This window comes from Amyelois transitella, chromosome 14 (genome assembly GCF_032362555.1).
Source record: "Amyelois transitella isolate CPQ chromosome 14, ilAmyTran1.1, whole genome shotgun sequence".
NCBI lineage: Eukaryota > Metazoa > Arthropoda > Insecta > Lepidoptera > Pyralidae > Amyelois > Amyelois transitella.
In genome coordinates this window covers 10,668,787-10,681,523 of record NC_083517.1, presented here as the reverse complement: position 1 = coordinate 10,681,523, position 12,737 = coordinate 10,668,787, and the positions used below count along the sequence as shown (strand labels likewise).

The following is a 12,737-nucleotide window of genomic DNA, read 5'->3' as shown; positions in this document are numbered from 1 at the left end:
CATATTTATTTCCTAATGACAACAAATACGTTTATGATTAGTATCTACATACATAATTACTATCACGCCTGTCTCCCAATGGGGTAGGCAGAGACCATGGATTTCTACTTGCTTAAATTTTACCGGTTTAGTAGATATCTATACTTATATTGTAAATTTTAGGTCAGGTGGGAGTCGCTTCGAGTAAAAACATGACTCACCCAATCCAGGATCCATGGTCAAAGGCATACCCGATACTAAAGCCAGGAGGAAGAAGATTGTAACTTTGTTCGTATGTAAGAGCTTTTATAAAAAGAGTCCTATTTTTTTAAGCTATTCCTTTGATAGATATATACTTTCTTCCAAAAAAAAGAAGCAACTGGCACACAATAAATTTTTCGTTGAAGAGTAATTTATTAAACTTTAAAAAAAATATGATATAACATGGATTTTCACGTATTACAGAATTTGTACTATACAAATACTTATTGCTTAACAAAATGTAGGATGAGAACAAGTTGTGAAATTAAATAAAAAAAATATATACGGGACAAATTATACAGATTGAGTTAGCCTCGAAGTTCGAGACTTGTGTTACGAAATACTAATTCAACGATACTATATTTTATAATAAATACTTATATAGATAAACATCCAAAACCCAGACCAATCAGAAAAAGTTCTTTTCTCATCATGCCCTGGCCAGGATTCGAACCCGGGACCTCCAGTGTCATAGACAAGCGTATTACCGCTGCGCCACAGAGGCCGATCGTAATAAATGAATAAAAATAAAAAAAAATACATATTCTTAGTAATTTATAGTGTTACGTATGTAATTAATATTTAATTTACTAAAAACACACAGCCAACGACGAACCAGTCTCCGGCGCCTGCCCCAGACACATTAACACGAAGATTAATATTTAATGTATCTATTTACTGGTCACAATATTTGTGTGTTTTTATTGTCAAGGAAAAATCTGTGGTTGCGGTTTTTTTTTCGTTATTTATAATTTTTATACTTTTAATATACTTAGTGGACTTCAAAACAAAATGGCGGAGGGGGTAAATACTCGTATCAAGGAAAACGCAAAGATAAGAGAAATTCATGACAACACTGAATGACTGACTGACTGACAACGAACAGGTCAACCGCTAGCATACATACATACATATGGTCACGTCTATATCCCTTGCGGGGTAGACAGAGCCAACAGTCTTGTAAAGACTGAATGGCCACGTTCAGCTATTTGGCTTATGATAGAATTGAGATTCAAATAGTGACAGGTTGCTAGCCCATCGCCTAAAAAAGAATCCCAAGTTGGTAAGCCTATCCCTTAGTCGCCTTTTACGACATCCATGGGAAAGAGATGGAGTGGTCCTATTCTTTTTTTTTGTATTGGTGCCAGGAACCACACGGCACCGCTAGCTACTTGAAATTTACCATATAGGCCCGTCATGAGGCCTAGGGCTGCACAAAGAGAGGTTTATCCCTCAGTCGCCTTTACGACATCCATGAGAAGATATGAAGTGGTGTCCTATTCTTAACTGCCGCGGGAAACACACGCCAATGAAGACTCTGTTCATTAAATAAAATGTCGCATTTATTTTCACAAAATTAACCCCCAAATGGTCATGACCTGGGCACCACAGAAGAATTATATTCGACAAATAGCTAGACTGTTTATACATTCCAAACGTCATCCTATTCTTATCATCGCAAGGGTGGCTTCGTGGCTTACATCGGATTCAAATTCAATCTTAATTCCATTACTACATACATATAGTCACGTATATATCCCTTCCGGGGTAGACAGAGCGAAGAGTCTTTAAAAAGACTGATGGGCCACGTTCGGCTTTTTAGCTTGATGATAGAATTGAGATTCAAATAGTGACAGGTTGCTAGCAAATCGCCTAAAAGAAAAATCCCAAGTTTATAAGCCTATCCCTTAGTCGCCTTTTACGACAACCATGGAGTGATCCTAATCTTTATTTTTATTAGTGCCGGGAACCACACGGTAGATTATACATTACTTCACCTGTCTATAAGGCCACCATTATGATAAATAGTTTCCTTATAGTCCACAAGAGACTATAAACGTGTTATTTGTGAAAAATTTGACACAAAAACCGTGTCAATTGCCCCTCAATCTTAGTCTTCGTGTATTTAAGAATCGAGTTAATGTATCGATTCAACCCGATGTTAGTCGCCGAGTCCTTAGGGATCGATCGATTATGAAATGTACTCTTTTCACCAAGGTGGCCTTTGAGACAAGACGTGATTTGGTTAGCTTGTCAGTCGGTGTAAATTTTGATAAATGTCGCATTGATAGTTCGCCAGGGACGGCTGGATGAATGACACTTTAGTTATTAATTTGATACAGTTCTTTCAATGGATCCGAAATGGATTTATGTAGGTAGGTACTACTAGCTGTCCCGGCAAACGTTGTTTTGCCATATAAAGTAATTCCTAGTTAAAAAAAATGTTAAGGGTGGACAACCCTTAACACTTAGGGGTATGAAAAATAGATGTTAGCCGATTCTCAGACCTACTGAATATGCATGCAAAATTTGGTTAAAATCGGTAAAGCCGTTTCGGAGGAGTACGGAGACAAACATTGTGACACGAGAATTTTATATATAAGACTTGAGGCCGCCCGCGACTTCGTCCGCATGAAAACCCTGACAATCCCGCGGGAACTCCGGGATTAAAAGTAGCCTATATGTTATTCTGGGTCTTCAGCAACCTACATACCAGTTTTTGCGTGAAAGAGTAACAAACATCCATACTGACATACACACTAGTTTCTAACAACGCAAGCATTCGTAAATTAAGATCTCTGGTTCCAGCTTTTTAATTGTGTTGTTATATTCATACAATTTTCGCATTACAAAGCAGTCTCCGACACCAGGATGTCAAAGAGCGATTGACCTATTAACCCACTTTTTGTAAAAGCAAGTATTTATTACTAGTTAACTTCAATAGTATGTTATTTAAGTAAACATATACTTATCTAAAAAAACCTGTTGTTCAACAAAGTAGTCAGATTGCGGAGTTATTTTTATGCAGACAAACAGACAGTTTCTCCGAAACTCATGATGGATGATTAACGATGGCCGGCTACCGACAGCGCTGATTGTCTGTTTGTCTGTATGATTGTATTCAAATAATACCTTGAACAGTTACACCCCGTGGTCTAAGTTATAAGAATTTTATTATTTAGGTATATTTTTTATAGGATTATTAGATAGATAAAATTCCGTTAAATATTGGTGCCGTGTGGTTCCCGGCACCAATACAAAAAAGAATAGGAGCACTCCATCTCTTTCCAATGGATGTCGTAAAAGGCGAGTAAGGGATAGGCTTACAAACTTGGGATTCTTTTTTAGGCGATGGGTTAGCAACCTGTCACTATTTGAATCTCAATTCTATCATTAAGCCAAATAGTCTTCAGTCGTCAGTCTTTTCAAGACTGTTGGCCCGCAAGGGATATAGACGTGACCATGTGTATGTATAAAATGTTTATTTGACAGTGCTACAGACACAAAACAAATAGAACCAGAACAAATCCTTAAAACTAACACAGGTGTGCTGTTAGCAAGTCGTAATGGTCAAAACTCAGCGATCTTTTTGCACTGAAAGAGTCCAAAAACGCTGATTTTCAGTTATCACCATTTGATGTAGGTACCTAGCGGGGAACTATGCGGGTACAAAAAAAACTAAAAGTATCTAAGTATAAAAAATAAATATGTGGGTTTTGTTATTTAGGTACTTATTTAATTTACCTGTGGACGCTCGATTCCTTATCGCGCCAAAGCCAAAACACTGTTTTATAATTTGTTTTTTTTTTAAGTGCAATAAATAGTTTACAAACAAACAAACATTCGAGTATCCGGCACTTGTTAGAAGTTTCGCTGCGCCTGCGCGTCATCGCTTGTTTACTTTCGTCAAGTCAGATGTTTATACTTGCGAAACCACTTGGTATTCTGAGAAGATATCGAAATGAGCTTTGTTCTTTTGTTTAAAACATTTTGATAATGATAAATATTTGGTTCTTATCGCCTGTCAAAATAGACCTTGCGATAAAAATTTTAAGCTTTGTAATACACACTTGTTACGACTTTTCAAAGAAAATTAACTCAACAACAAACTAGAAATAGAAGTATGTTATTACAGCATCCACCATTCATTTTTATAAGAGGTTCCTCAATTCGAGCGTATTTTTTTTTATGTGTGTAATTTCGTCGTTTATGAAACGATTTTGATTATTATTTTTTGTTGAAAAGGTAATACTACCTTTCCAACAAAAAAAAAATATAATCAAAATCGGGATACCCCTATGGTGGTCCCATGGTAAGGAAACCAGCATCAGATATTATTCATGGTGCCGTGTGGTTCCCGGCACCATTACAAAAAAGAATAGGACCACTCCATCTCTTTCCCACGGATGTCGTAAAAGGCGACTAAGGGATTGGCTTATAAACTTGGGATTCCTCTTTTAGGCGATGGGCTAGCAACCTGTCACTATTTGAATCTCAATTCTATCACTAAGCCAAACTGCTGAGCGTGGCCTATCAGTCTTTTCAAGACTGTTGGCTCTGTCTACCCCGCTAGGGATATAGACGTGATCATATGTATATTATTCATGATAGTGTGTGCGAGTGATTTTAGATATAAACTACTCACGTATGTACTATTTCCGCTTCCCGCCTATGAATTAGCCCCGCCAAAACGTCACGCAGTGATAGATAGCTTTAGGATGAGTTTAATACGTCGTCTTCGCGTTGTCACACTTTTTGCAGTGAGGTGGTGGCCCTTGGCTTTCTCCGTGTGGGCCGTATGCCTAGTTCCCTAGTTTACGTGATATGGGAGAAAGCTATTAATGATCAGTTGCATTATGAATTAATGATGGATCAATATGTAAGATAATTTATAAACACAAAAGTGTACAAAAAAAGGATTTTAAATGTCCACTTGTATACCTAAATTGATTACATACATACATATATACATAAATCACGTCTATATCCCTTCCAGGGTAGACAAAGCCAACATGTGTACAATAGACCATTTATCGAGGAAGGCTTTAGGCTATATAACATTACGCTGCAACTATTAGGAGCGAAGAAGTAATGGAAAATGTGAAAAATACGGGGGAATTATTCATCCTTGATGTCTTCAATGATGCCCGAAATAACTATTCCACGCGGACGAAGTCGCGGGCACAGCTAGTTTAAGAAATAAAATGATATGATATAAACAAACATAATTATAATAAAACCAGCGCCATACAAATACACACACACACATTATTTTTTCATATATTAAAAGATGTAAAACCGGAACCGACGAGCTTGCATGAAGAGAGTTATGAATGTGGATGAAGCGAAGGAAGTATGCAGAGATCGTGGCAAGTGGAATCAGGTAGTCTCTGCCTACCCCTCCGGGAAAGAGGCGTGATTTTATGTATGTATGTATGTATTAAAAGATGTCAATGTTCACCCATTACTTGTGCAGTACCTACCATACGACTAAAGTCGCGTGTTAAAAACAGCTGAACGTGGCCTATTAGTCGTTACAAGACTGTTGGCTCTTCCTACCCCGCAAGGGATATAGACGTGATTATATGTATGTATGTATATGTAAAACTAGTGGCTAATAAATCCGTTTAGTTTGCGGAAGCGGTAAGTACAGTCAAGCGGCAAAATTTCCGGCACGAAGTGACATCTTTACTGATACAAGGATTTATTAAGGCCACTGTACCTACTTACTTTTTGACAATTCGCTTTTCCATGAATGGCGGGTTTATCATTTGACACTTTGAAAATAGTCTTACATTTACCTACTTACAGTCTTTTTGGAATTAAATCCGTATTTAACTACTTACCGGTAGCTTGAGTATAATTTTGCTGCTGGCAGATAGGTATCTAAATATTTTTTATAATGTTTCTATTTTTTATTATATACCTAAGTATCATAAAATTATAATTTAAGAAATTAAAATAAATATCTAAATAAAAATACAATACAGCTGAACGTGGCTTATCAGTTATTTTTAAGACTGTTGGCTCTATCTATCCCGTAAGGGATATGGACGTGATTATATGTATGTATGAATGTAAATACAAATATTATATAATAAACGGTTTTTTTTCATCAGTTTCTTTACGAAAGCGATAGTATTTCGGCTAAAATCGGGGCAGAAAACTTACTTACTAGGTACTTAAATATTTGGTAGTACCTAAATTAAGAATCTATTACAACTGAAACAAGAAACTATCAGAGAAAGCTTAAAAATGTGTAAGAAATGTTTTACTTACATACATACATAATAAATCACGCCTCTTTCCCGGAGGGGTAGGCAGAGACTACCTCTTTCCACTTGCCACGATCTCTGCATATTTCCTTCGCTTCATCCACATTCATAGCTCTCTAGCTAGACCTGACCCTTTACCAGGACGTCCTTAATTTGATCAAGATACGTTCGTCCAGGTCTTCCCACTCCGACCTTGTTTAAATGTTTTACTTATACATATATGTATATCATACACCGAGTGGTAATCGAACCTTGGACTTTGCCTCAGAGGCATGGTGCCACGTTAGATATATATATGTTATCTTTATCGGAAATGATAAATTTCCCTAATGTGTATCACCTATCCTAAGATTTTGTTGACTATCTTGAGGTAAACATGTTTATTTAAATTCTACTTATATGTCTAAGTATGCGTGCTTAGTTATTTTATTTAAATTAATATACCTACTTATTACTACTATTACTAGACTTTTTCTCGAGGCTACCCTCCCGTGTAAAATCCCAGGAAACATACTCCATTTTTCTCCTAAAGACTTAGGTACTTATCACAGTGCTAAATTTCTTCAAAATCGGTCCAGTATTTGAGTGTGTTACAAACATATATGTGAATCGTTTCTCTGTCCAATATTAATTTTGAAAAAATATCATTTATTCAATTAATTATTATTGCGACGTAACTAGCCAAACTACAGCCCGGGGTCAAGCATTATTTTGGGGCCCCATTTTAAAATAAATAAGAATTTAAAAAATGTTTATTATGAATTTTGTTATAAGAATGTCCGCGTAGACAATCTCTTAAATTTTTGGCACCTATAAGATACGTACACATTTCAATAAAAAAATTACTGTCGCTTGTAAGAGGCAAATAAAAGTATACACCAATATATTTTAGTACTCATACACTCTTCATTTTATTATTGTTTGTTGATGTTACTGATAACACATTATCACAGCTCGCCCTCGGGTGACTTATCAGCTGGCTGTACGTTTTTACATAAACATACACACATTTATCAGAAGGAAATCAAACGGATTAAATTAGTCATAATATGTGAAATAATATAAATATTTGGTTTACGCTAGTATAGAATAGAATACATTTATTTACAAAATTGGATACAAGGTATCACTTATTGACGTCACATCACTTAAATCTAAGTTTATCTACTAAAACCGCTTCCAAAGTACATGTGTAGAAGAAGCGGCGAAACTAACTACACTGCAGCATTTTCAACGGACGTCAATTCACAAATATAGATCTCTTAAATCTAAACCGTCGACGAATGTACATTGTCTACATTAAAAATATGAATAGATATAAATTTGTCGTTAAGGGCGACTAAGGGATAGGCTTATAAACTTGGGATACTTCTTTTTCGACGGGCTAGCAACCTGTCACTTTAGGTACCTATTTGAATCTCAATTCTATCAGTAAACGAAACAGCTCAACGTGGCCTATCAGTATTTTCAAGACTGTTGGCTCTGTCTACCCCGCAAGGGATATAGACGTGATTATATGAATGTATAAATATAAAACTAATGATTTCAATACGAATATTACGTCAAATAAATATAGAAAACCACACGGCACTAAACTTCTTAAGTTTCTAAACTTAAAATAGGTAATATCAGTGTGTGTTCCCAAAGAGCACCTTTTTGATAAAATTTTCAATTTCTCAAACAACCCTCAAAATCGGGAGTTTTACAAGAAATTTAAACATCGAATGTTAAATAATTCTACGGTAACTGACCTACCTCACACAACAACGCTAGCTGTGAGCCATGCTCACGCGCACTTTCCGTCCGCCCCGCACCGCTCCCCCTGCTTTCGCCCAGTGATGCGACAATACATTGCTTGCTATGAGACTACCTACTAAAAAAAATGTCTTGAAACAACAGTCTTGAAAAGACTGATAGGCCACATTGAGCTATTTGGCTTAATGTTAGAATTGAGATTCAAATAGTGACAGCTTGCTAGCCCCCCTAAAAGATGAATCCCAAGTTTATAAGCCTATCCCTAAGTTGTCTTTTATATCATCCATTGGAACGAGATGGAGTGGTCCTATTCTTTCTTTTTATTGGCGCCGGGAACCACACGGCATTTCTAGGTACTAATCAGTTAATCACAAGATAATGATATATATGAATAGATATTTAATAAACTTCAATCCTGATACAGTAGGTACCTATTACCTGGTCGAGTTGAAGTTATGCAATTTTATTTATTCAAGTAAACATTATTTTTATATTCAGTTTAAACATACTAAACACTTTCCATCGGCTTCCAAGTGGTAGGATAGACTTTTTTATTTTTTACTAGCTGTGCCCGCGACTTCGTCCACGTGAAATAGTTATTTGGGGCATCATTGAAGACCTCCCGTTTTTTTTCACATTTTCCATTATATTTTCGCTCCTAATAGTTGCAGCGTGATGTTATATAGCCTAAAGCCTTCCTCGATAAATGGTCTATTCAACATAAAAAGAATTTTTCAATTCGGACCAGTAGTTCCTGAGATTAGCGCGTTCAAACAAACAAACAAATTCTTCAGCTTTATAATATTAATAAAGTAATAGATTGGACCTATCATTGTTGCTTCTTGAAGGGCTTTGCAACATCACCAGGCTCTTTAGTGGCGGGGCCTGAAGGGCCTCCTGCGACGCAGTGGCTGCTCAAAGGGTGCCCAAAGGGGGACGAACCTCGGCTTTGACGCCACCCGAGTAGGTTGAACCTAGTGTTCAGACGCCATAAGGGACTTACTGGTGGGACATACTGAGATACAGGCATTATTTGGGGGCACGGCAGTGCACCCGCCAAGTCGAGCAAAAAAGTGACACGGCCGTAGTATCCTTTTATCGAAGCAATTAAACATCGCACGATTTGATTTATTAGTATGTATAACACTACACAGCACGACGGGTCAGCAACCGAATTCCTCACCAGAGTCCAAGTCCGATGTCCGAGTCGATCTTTTTGTTTAAAACGTATAATATTTTTAATATTGGCATGATAATAACTTATGTAATAACTTAAGATAGAAGGTCCTTTAAGAAGAGACTAAATAGATTAACCGACTTGGTATGACATGGATCTCACAATTTTTAACGGTAAAATCACTGAGCTGCGAGACTTGGGTTTTTTTACAGGATGTTTTTGATGGCTACGTCTAGTTCGGAGCTGTCCTGTCACGGCTAGGCATGGATCGCTTAAGCTCTCAGACCTCAATAAACACCATTAATGTTTGTAATTTTTATTGTAATCTGTTTTCTATTGGCAAATAAAGATATTTTAATGTAAAATAAAGTGCCCGCGAAGGCCTGTTTTCTGAATTAAATTTTGATTTTGATTTCATTCTTTGTATGTCACACAAAAATCTTTCCTACTTATTAGATTATTCGCTAATTAATTAATGTTGTAAATGTTAATTAATTTTATGTATTGAACAAATGATATACTATGTGCAAAATACAAAAGGCGGAATGATTACTAGAATCATTATCTTACACAAAACCTATGTGTAGTTTACTAAAGTACTACAAATACAAATAACAGTAATATAATTTACTAACTTACATACTCGTAGTTACACACATAAGATAATAACTGTCACAGATAAATAAAGCACCAAATTAAGTGCAACAAGGTAAAGTGTGAAGAAAGAAATTGTTTTATTAATTTATTTACACTTCATGCACGTAAAATGTAAGTAGGAGTACAACAGGCGGACTTAATGCCACAAGACTTTCTCTGCCAGTCGACCTTTGGACCAAACTGAGATGGACGTTTATTTTTATAGAAATCCCATTTACCTATATCTCTTAAGTTTTAGATTATATATAGATAGATAGACATAGATATAGATAGCTATTGCTCGCGGTCTTGCTCGACCACATTGTCGTTTTTCGCAAATCCAACAGCATATTTTAATTTCATTTAGGTACTAAGTGCCCAATCTGTTTGTTTCATTTGATAAGCAAAAATTATTTAGAATTAGGACACTTAAATATTGAATTAAAGTTATTTTTTTATTTATTAATACCTACACCATTGCGAAGAAATTGACAAAAGATACCTAGATGTTTATGTTAAAAATCTGGCTTTATTTCGGTCATCATTGCAAAACAAAACAACTTAACAATGTTACCACATTGTAAAGTAGGTACTTACTTTGTTATTTTTCCAAATATAATTTTTTCTAATACATAATATTATACAACATATGTATTTTTTTTCAAATAAAACGTCACGACAAAACACGTGGATTGAACTTTGAAACACTAACAATTTAATCATCTTTTGTAAATAAAACGATAGCATAATCTTTTACGATGGCGACGTTATCGCGTGGTGGTTTATTCAATTTATTTATCATCGTCGACCTTAACTTTAGCGTACTATCAGCCAATATTTATATTTACTTTGTACGCTTCAGTAAATATCAAGTTATATAAATACAAACTAAAAATAAAGTAATCTTGTGATCTAATTATCATTTATTTACTGTAAACAAGATAAAATGTGGCGTTGTTTGAGTTTCACTAATTTGTTTACATTAAATGCCAGTTTTCTTTTAAATTGCGTTTGAGGATTGTCAGACATTTTAAAATTGAGTTTTTATTTTAAATGATTCACGTCTTTCCTTGGCGAGCCAGAATTCAAATTGCAATCTTGCTCTGAACTTGATATGCTGTAGATAAACCTAGGCTTCCTACTTGAAATGTAAGAAAATTAATAAATACCATGTCTGTTATACTTACTCGAAAAAGGTAAAAAATGTTATCGCCACTTCGATTAGGTTCCAAGGTTATTAATAAAAAATAGAAATTATCGTGTCAATATTTAATTTTTATTATTCTATTTAGGTATCTCTTTTAACTTAATCCTAAAACTATTCAATAAATTATCTATGTATACATAATTATACACTTTGGAATTATTTACATTTAAATAAGAAAACAATTGCGGAATGCGATGCCGAGGTAAATAACAGTATTGCAAACAGAGAGATTGCAGATTAGAATCATAAAGCACTATAATCCTGTTCCTAGAAAAAATAAAGATAAGTAAAAGTTAAGAACATGTAACGCATTCAATAACATCGGAACAGGCATATTACACAATACAATACAGACCTCAACCACTGGTCCGTGCACTAAAACTAAATCACAGATAAAAGACGCTACTGCGGTATTGTCTAAACACATCAGTGCCGCGTTAAAACTGTCACAGGCTTGTATATATGTGGAGAGAGCGGGTGGTGAGACTGCAAGGGTAGGCTCGGCAGCTCAGGGCTTGAGGTGCCTGACGTGGGCGGCGAGTGCGCAGACAATGGCGGAGACGCCGGTAGAAGCGGCGATGTCTGCATCAACTGCTGTCCAAGGAACGGCGCCGATGGTAACCTCTCGGAGTATAGTGCTGGCGAGTACGGTAAGCCGTAACCCATGTCTCTGAACGCGGGATGCACTGCACTCGGGGCGACAGGAGGAGTCTTCACCTGCATATTTGCGAATCGCTGGCAGAACAGTTGGGAATATAATCCAAATAATTGGGAATACGCAGCCGGTGGATATCCTCCCGGTAATGGAGCGCCAGGGAACAGCGGTCGCTTGTAGCAGGCGAGACGGGAACGTCCATTTAAGGCCGACCGCCGTCGCAACTTTCCCGTGGTACCGCCGATGAAAACGTCTTCTGCCGAGGCGTCGAGCATCCAATAATTTCCTTTGCCAGGATCATCGTAATGTCGCGGTACTTTCACAAAGCATTTGTTTAGACTCAGATTGTGCCGAATGGAGTTTTGCCAACCTTGTCTGTTCTCTTTGTAGTACGGGAAGTTTGTCATGATGTATTCATAGATTCCATTGAGAGTTAACCGTTTCTCTGGGCTGTTTCGTATAGCCATCATGATGAGCGCGTTGTAGCTGTACGCAGGTTTTTCATGCTTCTTTTCTTTTTTGTCACCGTCCTCTCCTTTTGGTTTGGTGCAGTCAACGGGCTCTGTCCCAATCACGTCGAGTTCCGAGTCACTCAAGTCTGCGTCCGCTGAGGCACCAGTAGAAGACGGAGTTGGTGACGGCGGCGGTTTATTCGCCGTGTGGTTCATCAGTATCGAGTTTATACTGAAATCTCCTTCGAACTTCACCATGCTTGACACTGTAACTAACTATATATCACGAAGCGCGTGCGCGTTGTAGTCGAGCGGGGAGCTAACTGACCGGCGCGGAGGCGGGTGATCGCTTTTATACGCCAGTCAAGAAGCTCCGCCTTAACAGCTTTGCGCTCGGGACTGGCCAATCGCGTCGCGAGCTTTTTGATACATAGTGACACGCCTTATCCCCCCGCTTGTGGCGCCCCCTTTATCCCGCGCCCCGGGCAGCCAGTTGTTTTGGAACTTTTGAATGTGGAGTCAACGTTTAAGTTTGTTTGGAAAGACTAGCAGTTCAAAT

The 12,737-nt window shown here is 37.1% G+C and overlaps 1 protein-coding gene across 1 annotated transcript; it reads right to left on the bottom strand.

The window, feature by feature from the left end:
* Positions 1-11,118: 11,118 nt before the first annotated feature.
* Positions 11,119-12,491, bottom strand: LOC106132323 (fork head domain transcription factor slp2). The gene has a single exon (XM_013331690.2). The coding sequence runs from the start codon at positions 12,434-12,436 to the stop codon at positions 11,498-11,500; it is 939 nt and encodes a 312-aa protein (XP_013187144.1). The 5' UTR covers positions 12,437-12,491; the 3' UTR covers positions 11,119-11,497.
* Between the last annotated feature and the right edge of the window lie 246 nt (positions 12,492-12,737).